We start from the raw sequence: 17,378 nt of genomic DNA, 5'->3' as shown, positions 1-17,378 counted from the left end.
AATAGGAATGTTAGCAATATCAGGTTGTAGAGAATCAAAACTTTCTTTACGAGAAGTTACATGTCGTGATGCACCACTGTCAACAATCCATTCTAAAGGTCTACAAAGATTAAAGCTACAAGTAAAAGCATGACGAGAATTAGAACCAGTAGAGTTACCTTTTTTATGATTTGATTTTTGATTATGGTTACTGTTGTTCATAGGTTTTTTATCATTTTGCTTTTTAAAACAGTTATTGACAACATGACCATCTTTGCCACAATAAGAACAATGAGGTTTGGAATTGGAATAATTCCTTTGATTATTAGTATTACGATTATTATTATGATGATTGTTATGGTGATTGTTATTATTGTTATATTTCACATGAAATTAATTATTGGAATTATTAGAATTAGTATTATATTGTTTGTTGTTATTATTGTTATTATTATTGGAACGAAAATTATTATTTGAATTTCGAGACATAAATGCATGTTCAGTTGATTTAAGGGTACCAAACTGAATTAGCTTAGCTTCTTCCTATCTTAATAAAGTTTGAAAAATAACATAAGTTAACTTAGAAGTTAAAGTAGGAAGAGCAAGCTGTGCATGAATATTAGTTATAAACTGTTGAAACTGTCTAGGAAGACACTTTTTAAGAATAAGATGAATTAAACGAATGTCCTCTAATTGAACACCTAAGGCAATAATTTGGCTTTTAAGAGAATCAAATTTTAACAGAAATTCATCCATACTCTTAAAATCTGCATATCTAAGATCTTCAAGTTGATCCTGCATCTGTATTTTGCGGTATTCATCTCCACTGTCATACTTGGTTTGTAAGATTGACCAGGCATTATGAGCTTTAGAACAGTGAGCAATTAACACATATAAATCTGGAATAATGGAAATACCAATTAAACCTAAAGCTTCTTCATTTTTAGATTTCCAAGTATCTTTTTCGTCTTGGGTAGCCGCTGAACCAGGTTCAAGAGAAGGATCAGTGGCTATTTCGAAGAGGTGTTTAAAACGAAAAATGAATGAGATATGAGTTTTTCAGGAATGATAATTAGAATAACTAAGTTTTATTTCTGGAATTAAGGTTGACATTTTTATGAATAAAAATGTCCCCTCTAATAGAAATATGACTTATACGTTAACTTGAATAAAAAACGTGATGATGGAACTGAACAAAAAAAAAAAAATTCTGCAACAAAACGTTAGTACAAGGATAAAACTGAAAAAGAATCCTGCAGAAGCATTATTAGAATGATAATAGCCTAAAAAAGACAACGAATCTAATTCTCTATATTTAGGATGCCTATATTAATGATTCATAATGTTTAAAAAAAAATGTAATACGGCATTTAAGTGTTTTTTATTGAAAAAAAGATAGAGGAATCTAATTTTCTATAATTAAGATGATACCATAGTTCCAAGAATCACGGCGATTCATGCGATTCACGCGATTTGGCGATTCGATTCAAGCCAAACGATTTTTTGTGAATCGGTGAATTGAATCAGCGATAAAGGGTTTATGAAATAAGTTACTCACTAAATTTCAAGGGTTTTTTAAATTTTCCGATTCATAGCTGATTCGATTCCGATTCATGGCCGATTCACGATTTGATTCGGCCTTGCCGATTCCGATCCGATTCCGATTCTTGTTACTTTGGATGATACATAATGATTGAAAAAAAAGAAACGTAAGAGAAAGTAACTGCCAAAAGAATGAAAAAGTTGCTAAATAACTGAAATCACTGACATGCAGAGGTCCAGAACGGCAAAATGACAAATGCGAATAAGCAAAGATGAAAAAGTTATGCAGGCATAAGGACAAGCTGCACACCAAAAAAAGTAAAAAAAATTGCGGATACTGCAGATAAAGAGGAGTCACAGAAGGAGGGCCTGCTATGAGCCTTTTTTAAGGAATGCTAAAAATAAATAATATTCCTCAAATAAAGCTACGAGGCTAAAAGAATCTGAAACAAAAAACACCTTTGAATGATTGTACCTATTGAAAAAAAGTCTGAGATTTAAAACGTCTGAAAAAAAAATGATTGCGCTCGGCGATGTCGTTGCGTTCACTTTCTCGAATTCAATCGAGATGGTGATATTGTTCATGGGCTTCTTTTGCTGCCCTCCATCGGAAACGCAGCGGCTGAGGCGGCTGCCGTCAATCTCAAGTTGCCCACCGCCGGAGCTCGACTCTGCACCTCCTCCGACGGAAACACAGCCGTCGAGTTTCTGCCTAAGTCCGTTGGGGAGGAGAATCCTTCGAGTTTCAGAACAAGGAGGATGACCTGGCGCTGTTCTTGCACACGTCAGGCACCACGAGCCGGCCGAAGGGAGTGCCTTTAACTCAGCTCAGAATAGAGAATAGAGTGGATTCTCGGTTCTGGCACGTCTGCGCGGGGGGAATAGTTTGATTCTCAGATCTTTACAAAGTTTACTATTTTCCGCAGGGACATGCTGAGCACGCGGCCTCTGCTGTGGAGTTTCCCGGCGTTGCATGCAGAATAAGAAGAGTTCGCTTTGTCTTCACCACACGGCTCCAGTAGAGAGAAGCAAACCCGAGTAGGTGAAGAGAAAGGTTAGCGTGAAAAAAAAAGTTTACAGACTCGAGTTATCTAGATCGATCACCGATGAAAAAACAGAAAGATTTTAAGACAAGACGTCAATATAGAAAGTTCCTAAAAGGAACTAAAGAGAACGAGCGGCTAAGAAGAAGGAAAAAAAATCTATGATATTTTTTTCAAAAGATTTAAATTTTGAAAATAGATAATGTAAGATACATTCAAGATAAGATAATTTAAGATATAGACTTAAATATATTTAAAAATACAAAAAAAAAATTAGAAAATGTATTAAAATTTTTTTTTAAAAAATGAGCAGGAAATATATTTAATTTCTAAAAATAAACTTAATCTATTGAATGTCCTAAGGATTTTTAAAAACACAATTAGGATTATTAGGATTATTATAATTTTAAAATAAGTGCTTTCTAATAAATGCTTCTTGTTTTGGCGGCATGCCCTCCAAAAACAAGAATTTTTTTTTTTGAAACTTTTATAGGAAAACCCTTTGGCGGCAAGCCTTCCAAAGAGGGTTAGTAAGCAATGATAAAAAATGATACACTAAAAACTTGCACACAAAAGATGTTAGAATGAGCAGAAAATTGCAACACAAACTTCTCCTCTCAATGACGTCTCCAAATAAGGTGTGCTTCAATGAATGGCAACCATCAACACAAAACTTAAAACAAGGATTAGATAGCCAAGCTCTGATACCATGTAAGAAATGATAAGATTGAGTAAGGAACAAGAAACAATCCAAGTAAGTTAAGTGTGAAACAATGTTACCATGACATAAGAAAAATCCAAGAGCATACGCCAAGATGGTTCAACAATGGAGACAAGGATTTATAAGGGGAAAGCAAAGAAAACCCCTTGTGAGTATTATGAATGAAGGCAAATGCCTAAAGAAGAGAGAGAGAGAGTGTTGGAGCAAAATAGCTCAATACAATAACATCAAGTCCTAAGAGTGAAGAAGAAAGGAGGAGCATCTCTTATATAGAGATGAGAAAGGAGTTGCATTTGTAACTCCCATTTCTATGAATGCCACATTCATAATAGGTGTATGCAAAATGTCACAATCCTCTTAAGGAGGATAAACTAAATTCCTTAATAAAGGAATAAAAAAGAGTTGTCCTTACATGTGGAATAAAGGACAAACAATGACATGTCCTCCAGATGTGTACAATAGGACAAACTACATTTAGGGATCCTTGGAATATCCCAATTAATACATCCAAGGGAAGATTAACCTTTCTAACAAACTCCTTCAAAAGAATCATCCAATACTCCTTCAATAGAAGCATCCAAAACTCCTTCAAAGGCACCATAAAAAAACTGTATTTAAAGTTATCCAAAAAACTATCCTGAATAGTCATTGAAGACCTAGACAAAAATACAAATAAGGAGAAGACTTGCTAATACTACACATGTATATTTTGCCTTCTTTCCAAGGTAGAATCAATGGAGTTTAATAAAGCAAGTGAAGACAAGTTTTGGGTAAAAGCAACGGAGGAAGAGTTGGATGAAATTGAAAAGAATAACAGTTGGGAAATTGTTCCGGAGGCCAAAGATAAGAATGTTGACGGAACCAAGTGGGTATTTCGAAACAAGAAAAATGAAAATGGAGAGATCAATAGGAACAAAGCATAACTTGTTTGCAAAAGATATGTTCAAATAGAAGTAGATTTCGAAGCCCTTTTGTCCCCCAGTTGCAAGGTTGGAAGCAATCATGGTTTTTGTAGCATGTGTAAGTAAAAAGAAATTTGAAGTTTGCCAAATGGATGTGAAATTGACTTTCCTAATTGGAGACTTGCAAAGAAGAGGTGTATAATAGAAAACTTGAGGGATTTATATTATTAGAAAAGAAGTGCCAAGTGTGCAAACCCAAGAAAGCACTTTTGGGGGCTAAAACAAGCATCAAGCGCATGGTAATACAGATTGAATAAGCTACTTCAAGACCAAGGTTTCAAAAGAGGAGTGATAGATTGTAAATTATACATCAAATTAGAAGGTAATAATTTATTTGTGTATGTATAGAAAAGATGTGTAAAGATGTAATGACCCTTACTATAAAGGCCACTGAAACCCTCAAACTGGACTTAGGAATTTTGTCAAACAGTTGACATGTAACCGAATAAGGCTGCAATATTACTAATTGTTGTACAACAAAACCTCAATATATGATGCCTATAATGTATGAACAACAATTCTAGATTATAACACTACCAATCTAAGAGATAGATGACAATATGAAACTCAAGTATCAAGTCCAATGCAATTCTGATTTTATGACAGCAAATAGAACTGATTACAATAAGAGACTGTCACAACTATGCACTTCTATCACATCAAGCTCTTGACAATGCAATGTTATGACATGAACAATAACCCAGTTCAGATTTGGAATGCAAATGACGAAACTTTTACAACAGTTATTAATGACTGGAAATAACTATTTATGCAATGACAGTGCTGACTGTTCTAATCCAGAACATGCAATATTTTGGCAATCAAAACTTCAGTTTGTGCACCTGGAATAGCTACAATTTTGCCGGATATGAATGCTGAATTAATGCCACACGAAGACCTCACAATCTGCCCCAAACCAACTCACAAAATTGCTGCTGCTGCCTAACTGACAGGGCCGTACAGGTACGGCCTGGTACGGCTGCTAGATAAAAATATTGCAGCGTTTTTTGTCACTCCAAAAGCAATAAATCTGGGCGCGTAGGGTTACTGAATAACCCCCTAAAATATGAAATTCATCCGTCAAGCCAATTAGGAGTTATGAGCAAAAACGTGGGTCCAAACCCTGGATTGGCAGTCTGAAAATAATGCACAACTGTGTCTACAAACTCTGTTAATCAATCCACAAATGCTAGGGCACAACTGAAACCCTTATTCCAACCAAAGTAAACCCTTATAACTAAATCTCAATGAAGTCCAAATGAGATGGTTGAATTACCAACTCCTCAAATGCAACAATTCAGGTGATATTTCACACCCTCAAAGTTGCCAATCCAAGGGAGTGATTCGTTCCCAAAGATCAAATAATAGTTTGCAGACCCAAGAGACTACAAATTTGCTCCACAATGGAAGAAGTAGAAGAAATCTCAAATCCAAGCATGTCCAAAATGAGAGACCCAACCCTCTATTTATTCACTTGTTTAAGAAGTTGCTAGAACTTCTAGAAACATCCTTTATAAAATCTCATTATAATGAACTTTTTATAATTAAGTAATTTTATAAAATAAAAAGTGCAACTCAACTTAAAATTATAACATGTAGGCCCCAATAACACATAATAATAAAATATAACCTCTTAACACTTCTTCAAGAGCAAGATATGACCATCTGATCCGCAAAATTGACTCTCTCTCCACACCATTGGCCTACGAGAGTCTGGAATAGGCAAAATCCATGATCAATGTCATGTCGAACTAAAGAGGGGACATTACAAAAGAATTTGCTTTGCATGTGCGACAAGAGTTTAAAATGCACATTGTTAGTGATTTATCATTCATGTACTATCTTAAATGCCAATGCTTGCCTTGTCTTCAGTTTGGGATGAGGATTGCAACATCCAAATTTGCTTTGGATGTGCGACAAAGAGTTTAAAATGCCCATTGTTAGCGATTTATCATTCATGTACTATCTTAAATGCCAACGCTTGCCTTGTCTTCAGTTTGGGATGAGGATTGCAACATCCTTTAATATAGAAACAATCATAGTTTTGATGTGATGGATTCCATGTTCCATGAGCTTTGTATACCTTTGACCATGTTCATATATCTAAGTGTGTTATTTTCTTCAGCTAAAGCTTGCTGTTATATTTATTCATTGATGTATACTTGACATGTAACCTAATTGGCTATTTGATAATATTATTGTGTCGTTAAGGTATATTTATTAAAGGGTACATGAAACAAGTTTGAAATCCTTAAAAATCTCTGAATTTATCAAGTTCTTTTTTCAATTTTCTGAGTTTTTGCGAGTTTGGTTGTTGAGTCAGAGTTAAAAACTACATTGCCAAGTCGAAGCTGAGTTCGAGTATTGTAACTTTGAGGCAAACACGGCCTGTGCTAATATTAATTCCCATTGAGTTGACTTGTTTTCTACTAAACATCTGAAAATAAATTACCCAAAATTCTATTTACAACCTCAGATTGACCACCAGTTTGAGGATGGTATGCTGAACTAAAACCCAACTGTATTTTCAATTTCTTTCACAAGGTACATCAAAATTGTCCTACAAAGTTTGTATCTTTATTTGAAACAATTTTGTATCTCCATTTGAAGCAATGCTGTTAGGCAGGTCATTCAACTTGGTAACTCCATGAAAAATTATGTGGCTATGAGGGATGTATCACCTAACTCTCGACATGGGATGAAACGTGCCAGTTTAGGAAATCTATGCACAACAACAAAAACTGAATCATTGCCTCTGTTATGAGGCAGTCCAAAGACAAAATCTATATAATGTGTTTCCATGCCGTCTTTGTATTGGTAAAAGCTGATACAGTTTTATGTTCTGTGCATTTCCCTTACAATGTTGGCAAATTATGCACCTTTGGACCATCTTCTTCACATCAATGATCAGTCGTGGCCAATACTATCCCTTATTCAGCATTGCTGCTGTCTTATCCACACCTAAATGTCCTCACAGACCTCCACTGTAGTTCTCTCTTATCAAACATTCCCTCATTGACCCTTGATGTATACGTAACTTTTCCCTCTTGAAAACAATTCTTCTTGGATAAATATTCCGGTTATGCAGTTTTATTTTTCTCCAGTAGATTCTGACAAGCATCTCCTTCATACAACTCCCTCATATAATCAAAACCCACAACACTCACATGCAGCTTCTTTAACAGAACACAGCTTCTATTCAAAGAATCAGATTCCTGGTTAGATCGTCCACTCCATGTTCCAAAACAAAAGAATAACTTTGTAAGAATTCAAGTGACTTCATGTGTCTTTGATTTAGCTTAACTTGGCTATCAATGAACTGTAGAGCATCATGATCAAGGAAAAGTACAGACTCTCTGGGCAGCAATTAATACCTCCATGTTTTCAATGCTTGTAGAATTGTGTAGAACTCTTGATCGTATTTTATAGGTCTACACTGTTGACTTAATAGACCTCCAATGGCAGTCCCACTTGTGTCACAATCAACTTGGAAAACTTTTTCTAAATCTGAAAGTGCAAACACTGGCTGTTCGATCACTTTCTCCTTTAAAAGCTGAAAACCTTTTTCTGCCGGAGCTGTCCAAACAAACTTTCATCTTATAAGTTTAATCATTTTTGTGATTGGAGTACAAATACCACTGAATATCCTAATAAATTTTTTATAAAAAATTGCTAGTCCATGAAATGAAAAGTAGTTCTGGTCAACGCCCAAGGTACAATTGACCTGACTTTCTCAGCATCCATTTTCTATAGTAATTACATATGAGGTTTAGCAGATAAGTGAGATTGTATGGTTTCTTCTAATAAGTTGGTAAACATATGCAAATTTATTTTAAATAACTATTTTTGGCTGAATGATACGTGATTAAAGCTAAACCATAACATGTTCCTTCTGCAGGAGCATAATATCTTCATGTATGGGTTTTCAGGCAGATACATGTTTATGCATTGAGTTTGTAACATAGGCTATCTTCTTGTATATAAATGCAGATATAAACGAGTTTGAAAATGGTGATAAAAGAAGGAACTATTCTTGGCTGGATTATATTTTATCAAATCTTGATGATAAAATGTTATTTCTGCAGGAGCATAATTATGTATCTGGCTCTGCCTGTATGCATTTCTATCATGATTAATGGAAATTAGTTCGTTCAAAACCTTAATCAGTGCTTGCCTGTTTGATTATACTTACTGAAAGTTTTGATTTTTTGTTGAAACATCTTGAAGTCTTATTATTTCTCTTTTTCTTACAGGAACACCCCTCTATATGGCTCCTGAACTGGTACGTGAGCAACCTTACAATCACACTGCAGATTTGTGGTCCCTTGGTGTTATCTTGTAAGTCTACTAACCTTCATTGTGCCTCTTATTGGAACCACTATATGTGTGTGTGTGTACGTACGTACGTACATACGTATGTGCATACATACATACATACATACATATAATGTATGTGTATGTATGTATAATGACTTCAGCCCTTAAATAGTTCATACTACAATCATTTTCATGCAACTCCAGGTGATAAGCTAGCCCATTGTAATAGCCACCCTCAGTCTGCTTTTTCAATTTTCTAAGATGTTTAGTAATTTTGATTTTTGGTTGGATTTTGGGATTTTCTGATTTTTTGAAGTTTTTTTGTTTTGTGTTTCGTTTTTCTGATGAAAAGAATGCAATGCTGATGACAAATGAATTTACTGAAAGGAAACTACAAGTAATGCTTGCACTAACAAGGAAATAAATCAGAATTTATATTTTAAATGATCACATTCAGGTGTACCAGATAATGATCTAATCAGATCTGTTAGGTTCCAACTACTGTCTCGAGGATGGAGCTCTCAATGTCTGGCTGTTATTTATACACTATTTTGGTTCTGATCTGAGATGCCTAACTTTCCCCAAATTGTGATGCTGATCTGAGAAACCAATGTGTTGCTGTTTTCTGCCCATGTCCATCTAGAGGAGGGACATGGCTGTTGTCTGGGTTGTACTGCTGGCCCTGAATGTCCAGTAAATAATTAGATACTCTGTTTCATCCACTGATCTGCAATCTGAAATCAAATTTCTGACCAATCCAATCTGATAGTAATAAATACTTATCTTAAATCTATGCCGAACTGAAGCCCAATTAATCAATGTTGAATCCTGTCACCAAGAGAGCTGGGTTTTCGTCCAATTTTTGAATTTTCCAAGAATTGTTTTTCATGGAAGCCTGATTGCTGCTCAACCCCTTAACAAAGCTCAAACAGGATTTTGCTGATGTAAAATAATAATATGGATAATGCAAATGGCACTTTTTATTAAAATTCCACTCTCCTCCAGAACATTTGTACATCTTCTAGGGTTTCTCATGTTTTTTATTTAGCTCCATAAAAAAATACTTTGTTCCCTCATTGAATCGAACTTTGAGGGTTTATTCATCACTAGAATTAAAAAAACACATATTAAGTTATAACTTGCAACCTATCACCTAGGGAAAAGTGCCGAGAGGGTTGTGTTATTATTGCTTTATTACTTGTCTTGTTACCCTTTATGATTTACTAATAATAAAATACTAAAGCAAGTACTTCGGTATTTCCAAATTTATTTATAAATTCACTGTTTGGACCCCAAATTAAATTATGTCTATTGACATTAGTCCATGCTGAGTGTTGCATGCCAATTGATAGTCTCCCCTAAAAATTAGGGTTCCTCCCTAAAAAATAGGAACTGTAAGTGAAGTCTCTGGATTGATCCTGAAGATGTCTTGATGCGTTCTACATGCATCACAACAAAAACAGGCTTAACTACATGCACTATGGCCTACAATATTATTAAACTTTGGAGAAAAACCCTTCTCACAGTATCTACTGCCAAACTCCATCGAAATTGTCTCTATGTTTCAAGAGTGAGCCTTAAGTAACCTGTTTTAGGTTTAGGGTTAGGAATAGAATTTACATTTTGACATTTGGTGGCCAGCGCCAAAACAAAGGTTCTAGAATTCAAATTAAAAGTCAGTGCAAAAATAAAAGGTTCTAGAAAAAGTAGTCCAACTTCCGGGAGGCATTACTTTTGATCTAGGACTCTTGTTGACGAACCGTTTACATTTCTAGAAAGCTCTTTGAGCGCTCTTCAACCTCTTGGACGCCTATGATTGTTCCCCTTTTTTGGGGCCATACGAGGCCGTTTAGTGCCTCAAATTTGACTCTGAAGCATTTCTAGGTCTCCGAGCAACTTAAAATTGCCATAATTTTCAAATGGTAAATTTTTTTGACCTCGATCTTTTCTTGGAGCACTTAAAATTTTACTTACAACCTTGCCTCCAATTCACACCCTCAAATTCTTCATAATTATGGCTCTATAAAAAAGTAATCCATTTCTTGCATTTGCACGTATCTTGAGCTTTAGCAGAATACTACCAAGAAAAGTATCAATGGAAATTTGAGAATTTGAATCTCTAGTTTTGCCCAAATGGGTATCGAGAAATGCAAACACATCAAATCATAAACTATCATTAAACATATTTTTGGTAATACAGGATTGCCCTTACTTCGCTGGGTGCTTTTGCATCAGACAACCAAGGTAATTTGAGAAGTGACCCTGTCATGTCTTAGCTAGTTGACGAAAACCCAAATGGTTAAGCTTGGCTTTAGATAAATAGGCTGAGTCTTTTGTAGGTCGTCCTTTCCACTTCACAAGATACTCCTCATACTGCATGTTTCTAGTACTACTTCCCACACGGCTATCCAAGATTTCTTTAATTTTTTCCTCGAAGTTATGAATTGGACATGACTCAAGTATCAGTTCCTCTTCTACACCATCATTGTGGTAATCAGTTAATTCTGCAATATTGAAAACATGGGAAATATGGATTCCATTTGACAACTCCACCTCATATGCATTCCTTGAATGATGTTTCTTCAAAATCTTGTAGGGACCAAATTTCTTCATCTTCAGCTTGTTGTAGGTGCCCACTAGAAATCATTCTTTTCTCAAGTACACCATTAATAGATCCCCAACTTGGAACTCCTTATGCCTCCTCTTTTGATCTGCCCTAGCCTTAAATTGCATGTTCATCCTAGTGATATGCTGACACACTTCTTCATGTAGGTTCTTGACATGTTCAGGAAAGTCCTTTGCCTCAACACTAGTCCTGCCTTCTTGCTCCATCTTCCTCAATTCTGTTGTAGTCCTTCGATTACTCCCATACACAATTTGGAACGACGACCTATCATTACTCCTGTTCACAAAATTATTGTAGGAAAATTCTGCTTGTGGTAGAACCAAATCCCATCCCTAGGGCTTATCACCTACTAAAACTCTCAACTGATTACCCAAATTGCTATTCACCAATTTAGTTTGCCCATCAGTTTGTGGATGATGTGTAGAACTTAACTTCAACTTTGTCTTCAACTTCTTCCACAAGGTTCTCCAAAAATACCCAACAAACTTTGTATCTTGGTTTCAAACAATACTATTTGGAAGACCATGTAACCTCACCGCCTCTTTAAAAAGAAAATCTGCAATGTGAATCACATCATGGGTCTTGTGGCAAGGAATGAAATGAGCCATTTTCAGAAATCTATGAACCACCACAAATGTTGAATCATTACCCCTTTGTGTCCTTGGCAACCCAATAACCATATCCATACTTATGTCTTCCCACGGCCTTGATGGAACATGTGATGGATGATAGAGTCTTGTATTTTGATTGACTTCTTTAGCTGTCTAACACACCCGACAACTCTGCACAAACATTCACATCTTGTGACAATTCAGGCCAAAAATAATGTTCATCGACAAAGGCAATGGTCTTATCTCAACCAAAGTGTTCTGTTAGTCCACTATGTTTCTCTTTGATCAAGTTCTCCCTCATCAATCTCCCTAGAATGCAAAACTGATACCCTTTGAATAACATACCATCTTGGACCATGTAGTCTAGCCACCTTGTTCAATCCAGAGTAACTAGTTCCTTGCAAGCCTTCCAATCCTCTGCAAAGTTAGGGTCCTCAAGGTATAGAGTCCTGAGTTCATTAAACCCAACCATATCAACCTGCTTTTCTCTAAGTAATATTTGTCTCCTACCTACTGCATTTGCCACCCTATTACATTGTCCACTTCTATGCTTCAATACAAATATATAGGTTTGCAAGAACTATACCCATTTTGAGTGCCTTTGATTTCAATTTACCATGGCTATTTAGGTATTGTAATGCTTGATGATCAGTATACAAAACAAATTCTTTTGGCAGCAATTAATGCCTTCATTTTTTTAATGCTTGAACTATTGCACATAACTCTTGAGCATAAAAAAAATACTTCTTCTCTGCATCTTTTAATTTCTCACTAAAATATGCAATAGGCTTACCTTCTTGGCTCAATATAACTCCAATGGCACTATCACTAGCATTAGAATCCACCTGGAACACATTGCTGATATTAGGGAGTGCTAACATAGGTTGCTCTGTCACCTTCTTCATCAGCAACTCAAAACTCCTTGTAGCTCCTACCGTCAACTTTAACTCTTTTCTATCCCCTCTCATTGTTTTAGTTATTGGTGCACAAAAACTACTGAAATTTCTATGACTTTCTTGTAGAAATTAGCCAAACCATGGAAAGACTTGACCTTGGTGGCAGAACTTGGGGTAGGCTATTCTAGGATGACCTTCATCTTCTTTGGGTCCATTTTGAGACCATCAGGTGAGACAACAAACCCCAAATAGAATAAATCCCTTTTGACAAAGCTACGCTTTGTCAAATTAATCAAATTAATCAAAAGTTTCTCTTTCCTTAACTTCTCAAAGACTCTATGTATATGCAACAAATGTTCATCTAGAGCCTTACTGATTTCAAAATGTCAAATTAATCAAAAGTTTCTCTTTCCTTAACTTCTCAAAGACTATATATATGCAACAAATGTTCATCTAGAGCCTTACTGATTTCAAAATATCATCTAAATGAATAATAACAAATTTTCCCATAAATTTCTTGCGTACCTCATTCATAAGCCGCATGAAGGTGCTCGATGCATTGGTTAGTCCAAAGGGCATGACTAACTACTCATATAGATGTTTTTTAGTCTTGAATGCAGTTTTCCATTCAACAATCTGTCTGATTCGTATTTGGTGATAACCACTCTTCAAGTCTATCATTTTGAAGTGATGAGCTCCACTGAAGCAATCCATAAGATCACCTATCCTTGGTAGGGGAAATGTGTATTTGATGGTTATCTTGTTATTGTCCTAGAGTCTGTAGTCTGTACACATCCTCCACTCTCCATCCTTTTTTGGTGTTAGTACTGTAGGTGCTTTACATGTACTTTGGTTCTGTCCAATCAGACCTTTCATCAACAACTCCTAAACTTGTCTGTTCAATGCCTCTGTCTCAGTAGGAGTCATCCTATAAGTAGCCTTGTTAGACGAATTGGCTTCAGAGACTAAATCTATTTGATGACTGATTTGAGTTAGAGGTGACAACCCCTGAGGGATATTATCAGATACAATGTCTTTAAATTGAATAGACTCAAAAACTCTACTTGAACTTCTGTACTACCTTACAACATAACACAAGTGCTGATGTTTCATGTCATCTAGAACTTTTCTTCCATCAACAAGACATACCCTAGAACTACCACATACCTTTTCTTCTGCCTTTATTAGTGGTTTGAGCTCTTGATGAACTCTATCCTTCGTTAGAGGATAGGTGTTTGCATGACGATCATGTACAATGTGTCTATCGTATTGCCACGATCTTGCAAACAACATATGACATGTATCCACTAGTATGATGTCACACAATACCTCATTGTGGTAGCTTCCAATCTTGAATTTCACTAAACACTTTTACATTGACTAGGACCTTGTGCATCTTGCATGCAGACAATTTGGTATGGATGTGGGTGTGTCTCTCTCTTGAGCTTTAGCTTTGTGGCCATCTCCTCTGACACTATATTGTTTGTGCTCCCACCATTGATAATCACTTCACAACATTCATCCTCACACTTGCACTTTGTATGAAGCAAACTCCTTTTTTCATGTTTATTCTCGCCACTTAGCAACACTCTTCTATTAACTAGTGCTTCTCTTTCAACATCTTTCAAATGTGATAACATGACATCTTCATCCACATGTGCAACCCTTGCTTGGCCTTCAGCTCTCCTATCTATCCTTCCTTGGCATTGAGGGCATTCATAAGATTGATGGCCTTCTTCTCCACAATGAAAACATGTGCAATAGGAGCCTTCGCTTCCTTGTCCTCTTCCTCGTCGGTCTCCATGGTTTTGATCACAGGAGTGTTTGAAACCCTCATTCCTTTGGTTTCAGATAGTACTGACATCTTGATTTTTCTTCTGGTCATCATTTCGGCTCCCAAAAGACCTACTGCTTCCTCCTTGGCCTTGCCCTCTTTGCTTTCCATCAAACTTCTTGTTTAGCTTCTCAACTCTCAAGGCAAACTAGTATGCCTCTTCAATGTCGGTCATTCTAACCAGACTTATCTCCTCTTGAATGGTTGGTCTTAACCCATTAATGTAATGAGCGACCTTCTCCTTGTTAGCTTCTGCATGCCTAGTCTTGATAAGGACTTGGTAGAACTCCTCTATATATTCTTGGACATATTTTCTTACCTACTTTAACTCTTCCATCTTCTTAAACAAATCAAGTTCATAGTCAATAGGAACGAACTGTTTCTTTAGTTTGTCCACCATGCGATCCCAGCTTGTGATTTTAGCCTTTCCTCTTCTATTACGCTCCAAATGAATCTCTTGCCACCAGATTTTTTGCATGACCCTCATGTTTGACCTTTGTAGACTTGACCCTATTAGAATCCTCAATATCTTCATACTCAAAGCATTCCTCTAATTCATTGATCCAGTTGATTAACTCCTCTAGGTTAAGATGTCATGAAAATGTGGGGACCTCAATCTTAGGTCTTTTCCCAATATTGAAAATGGCCTTGAAAAGCCTTTCCTCCTCTTCATTCAGGACATGGCCTTCTCCTTCTTGCTCAACGTGTTCATTTTTTTTAGGATTTGCCTTTTTTTTAGCATTTTGGTATGTACGGAAACGTGCATATGTAATGCACACACACATATACAATAAAATACGAGAAATTTACAGAATTGTAAAGATAAATCATTTCATAGTATGATGCTTGATCATTGATCAATGCCAAATGCCAAATATAAACATTACCATACCATTCCAATGAAAAACGTTACATTGAATTACTGAATTACAAAATGAAAATATAGTTCCACTAGCACCAGATGCACCAAATGCAATGTCATCATCATCATCCACATAAACCGTAGTTGCTCTAGCAAGACACTAAGTGGTTGCATCCAAGTCGGCGAATTAGGTGCTACATCCCAAAACTTCTCTTCTCCCTTCTTGTATTTTGAATACTTACATGCGAAGAAGTGCAAATTGGTATGGATATGTATACACCAAGTCCCTAGCTTTCTTTGTAGCTAGTCGGTTATTCTTCAGTGAGTGGATAAAGGACTATGTACTCCAATTACGCTTAGTGGTAGAAGAGTTTGCAACTTGGAGAGAAAGCCAACAAAAAGTAAAATAAAAATACAAAATAAATTCAAGAATGTGAAGTGTTGAATTCTACAATGCAAGTGGCCAAAAAGAAAAGAAATGAAAACATTAAAAACTTGCTTGTGAGAGGATCTTAATTGCGAGAGATTGGAGGTACATAAAATCTTGACCATGAAGCTACTGTCATGTAATAGCATCCTTTTTGCTTTGGTCGTTGTTAACAATAGGGAGAAGATCTTTTTTTGAGATAAACAACCCAAGTTCTTTCCTAATAGCTGTCTCAACCTTTGAATTACTGAAGAGTCTACTAAGTGCCTTCTTGTACCCTTTCACAGCTTCAAAATCCCTATATGGTGGCACTCTACTTGGAATAGCAAGTACTTTTGTGTTGGGAGGTGCAAGGGTGCAGTCATCTTGTTCATATAATGAAGAACATTTGCTTAAGAACCTTTTTGTAAAAGGTGTCCTCATTATCATTCTCTCTCCATTTATATAACCTGAGATATCAAATGATGTTCATGTAAGCTATCTTGATGTAAGTTATGTCAATTTAGATATCTCTCAATAAACAAGGATACAAGAATGTATTATAACTTAGCAATTTTATTTTCTCCAGCATTGTTTCCATGCTATCATAGACATCTGTCAAGCATGGTTAATCTATGTTAGCAAACCGAAGCTACAGATGATAGGTTTGGTGAATTCCAATACATAATCCACACGTGCCCACCAATCATCATCCAATACCAATGCCTTCAACTTTTTGGGCTCTCACTATATTTGATTGCTTCCAGATACCTTGTTGGTTGCTAATAACCATTTGTACTAATGCCTCTATCAAGTTATCTCAGAACAATTGTGTGAGATGCGGATTGGGTTTCAACCATCTAAGAACATGTTAAATGTAAGTTAATAACACACTTAAAATATGTAAAGAATACAAAAATATTTCACTCAATTATGCAAAACATGATAAGTGAAACTAAATAATTAAAATTTACCTTGAATGATTCCAATCTCGAGAAAGTTATGTGAATTGCTTGTTACATATGGTGGTTTGTCACAAACATTTGAATCTCCTCACCCTCCTCATATATTTCTTTCACCCATTTTATTTGTGTACCAATTGCTTGCATCACCAAATTGAGAGAGTATACGGTGTAAAACATGCGTCTATATCTAGCCTCAACCAAAGCACTTGCAGCCCTGCAAACTTTTGTTTTCTCTATAATTACTTGGACAACATTATCACGAGCCATCACCTTTATGGACCTTTCACTTTGCCCTCATAGTCGATCTCCCTCAAAAGCATTGTCCCCTTGGGGGACACAACAATAACATTGATCAACAAACAGTTTTTGCAATCTTTCCATCCATCAGAAACAATAGACATACCCAATTTGACCCAAGGATCTCTAATTGGTTTTAATTAAGCCTTTATAGATTTTCTCTCTTTTGCCAATAACGTGGTGTACACCTTTTCAAACCTTGGACCCATGTAGCTAGAAGGTGCTTTATTTAATTGCCATCACCTTCTATCTCCAATATGGTTATCTCACGAAGTTGAACGGGAGACCATTCACAAAGAGATAGTGCAATTTTTTCA

The 17,378-nt window shown here is 36.0% G+C and overlaps 1 protein-coding gene across 1 annotated transcript in view; it reads left to right on the top strand.

Moving 5' to 3' along the window:
• The window catches only part of FU (kinase family with ARM repeat domain-containing protein), a 183,877-nt gene that overhangs the window by 106,049 nt on the left and 60,450 nt on the right, over positions 1-17,378 (top strand). Inside the window, exon 9 of the mRNA XM_089793391.1 lies at positions 8,501-8,585. Coding sequence (XP_089649517.1) covers positions 8,501-8,585 — 85 coding nt within the window. The remainder of the gene's footprint in view (positions 1-8,500; positions 8,586-17,378) is intronic.

The sequence above is a fragment of the Cupressus sempervirens genome, chromosome 7 (genome assembly GCF_028749045.1).
Source record: "Cupressus sempervirens isolate cs-2001-9-10 chromosome 7, ASM2874904v1, whole genome shotgun sequence".
NCBI lineage: Eukaryota > Viridiplantae > Streptophyta > Pinopsida > Cupressales > Cupressaceae > Cupressus > Cupressus sempervirens.
The sequence above is the reverse complement of the archived record's forward strand: the minus strand, read 5'-3'. Positions and strand labels throughout refer to the sequence as shown.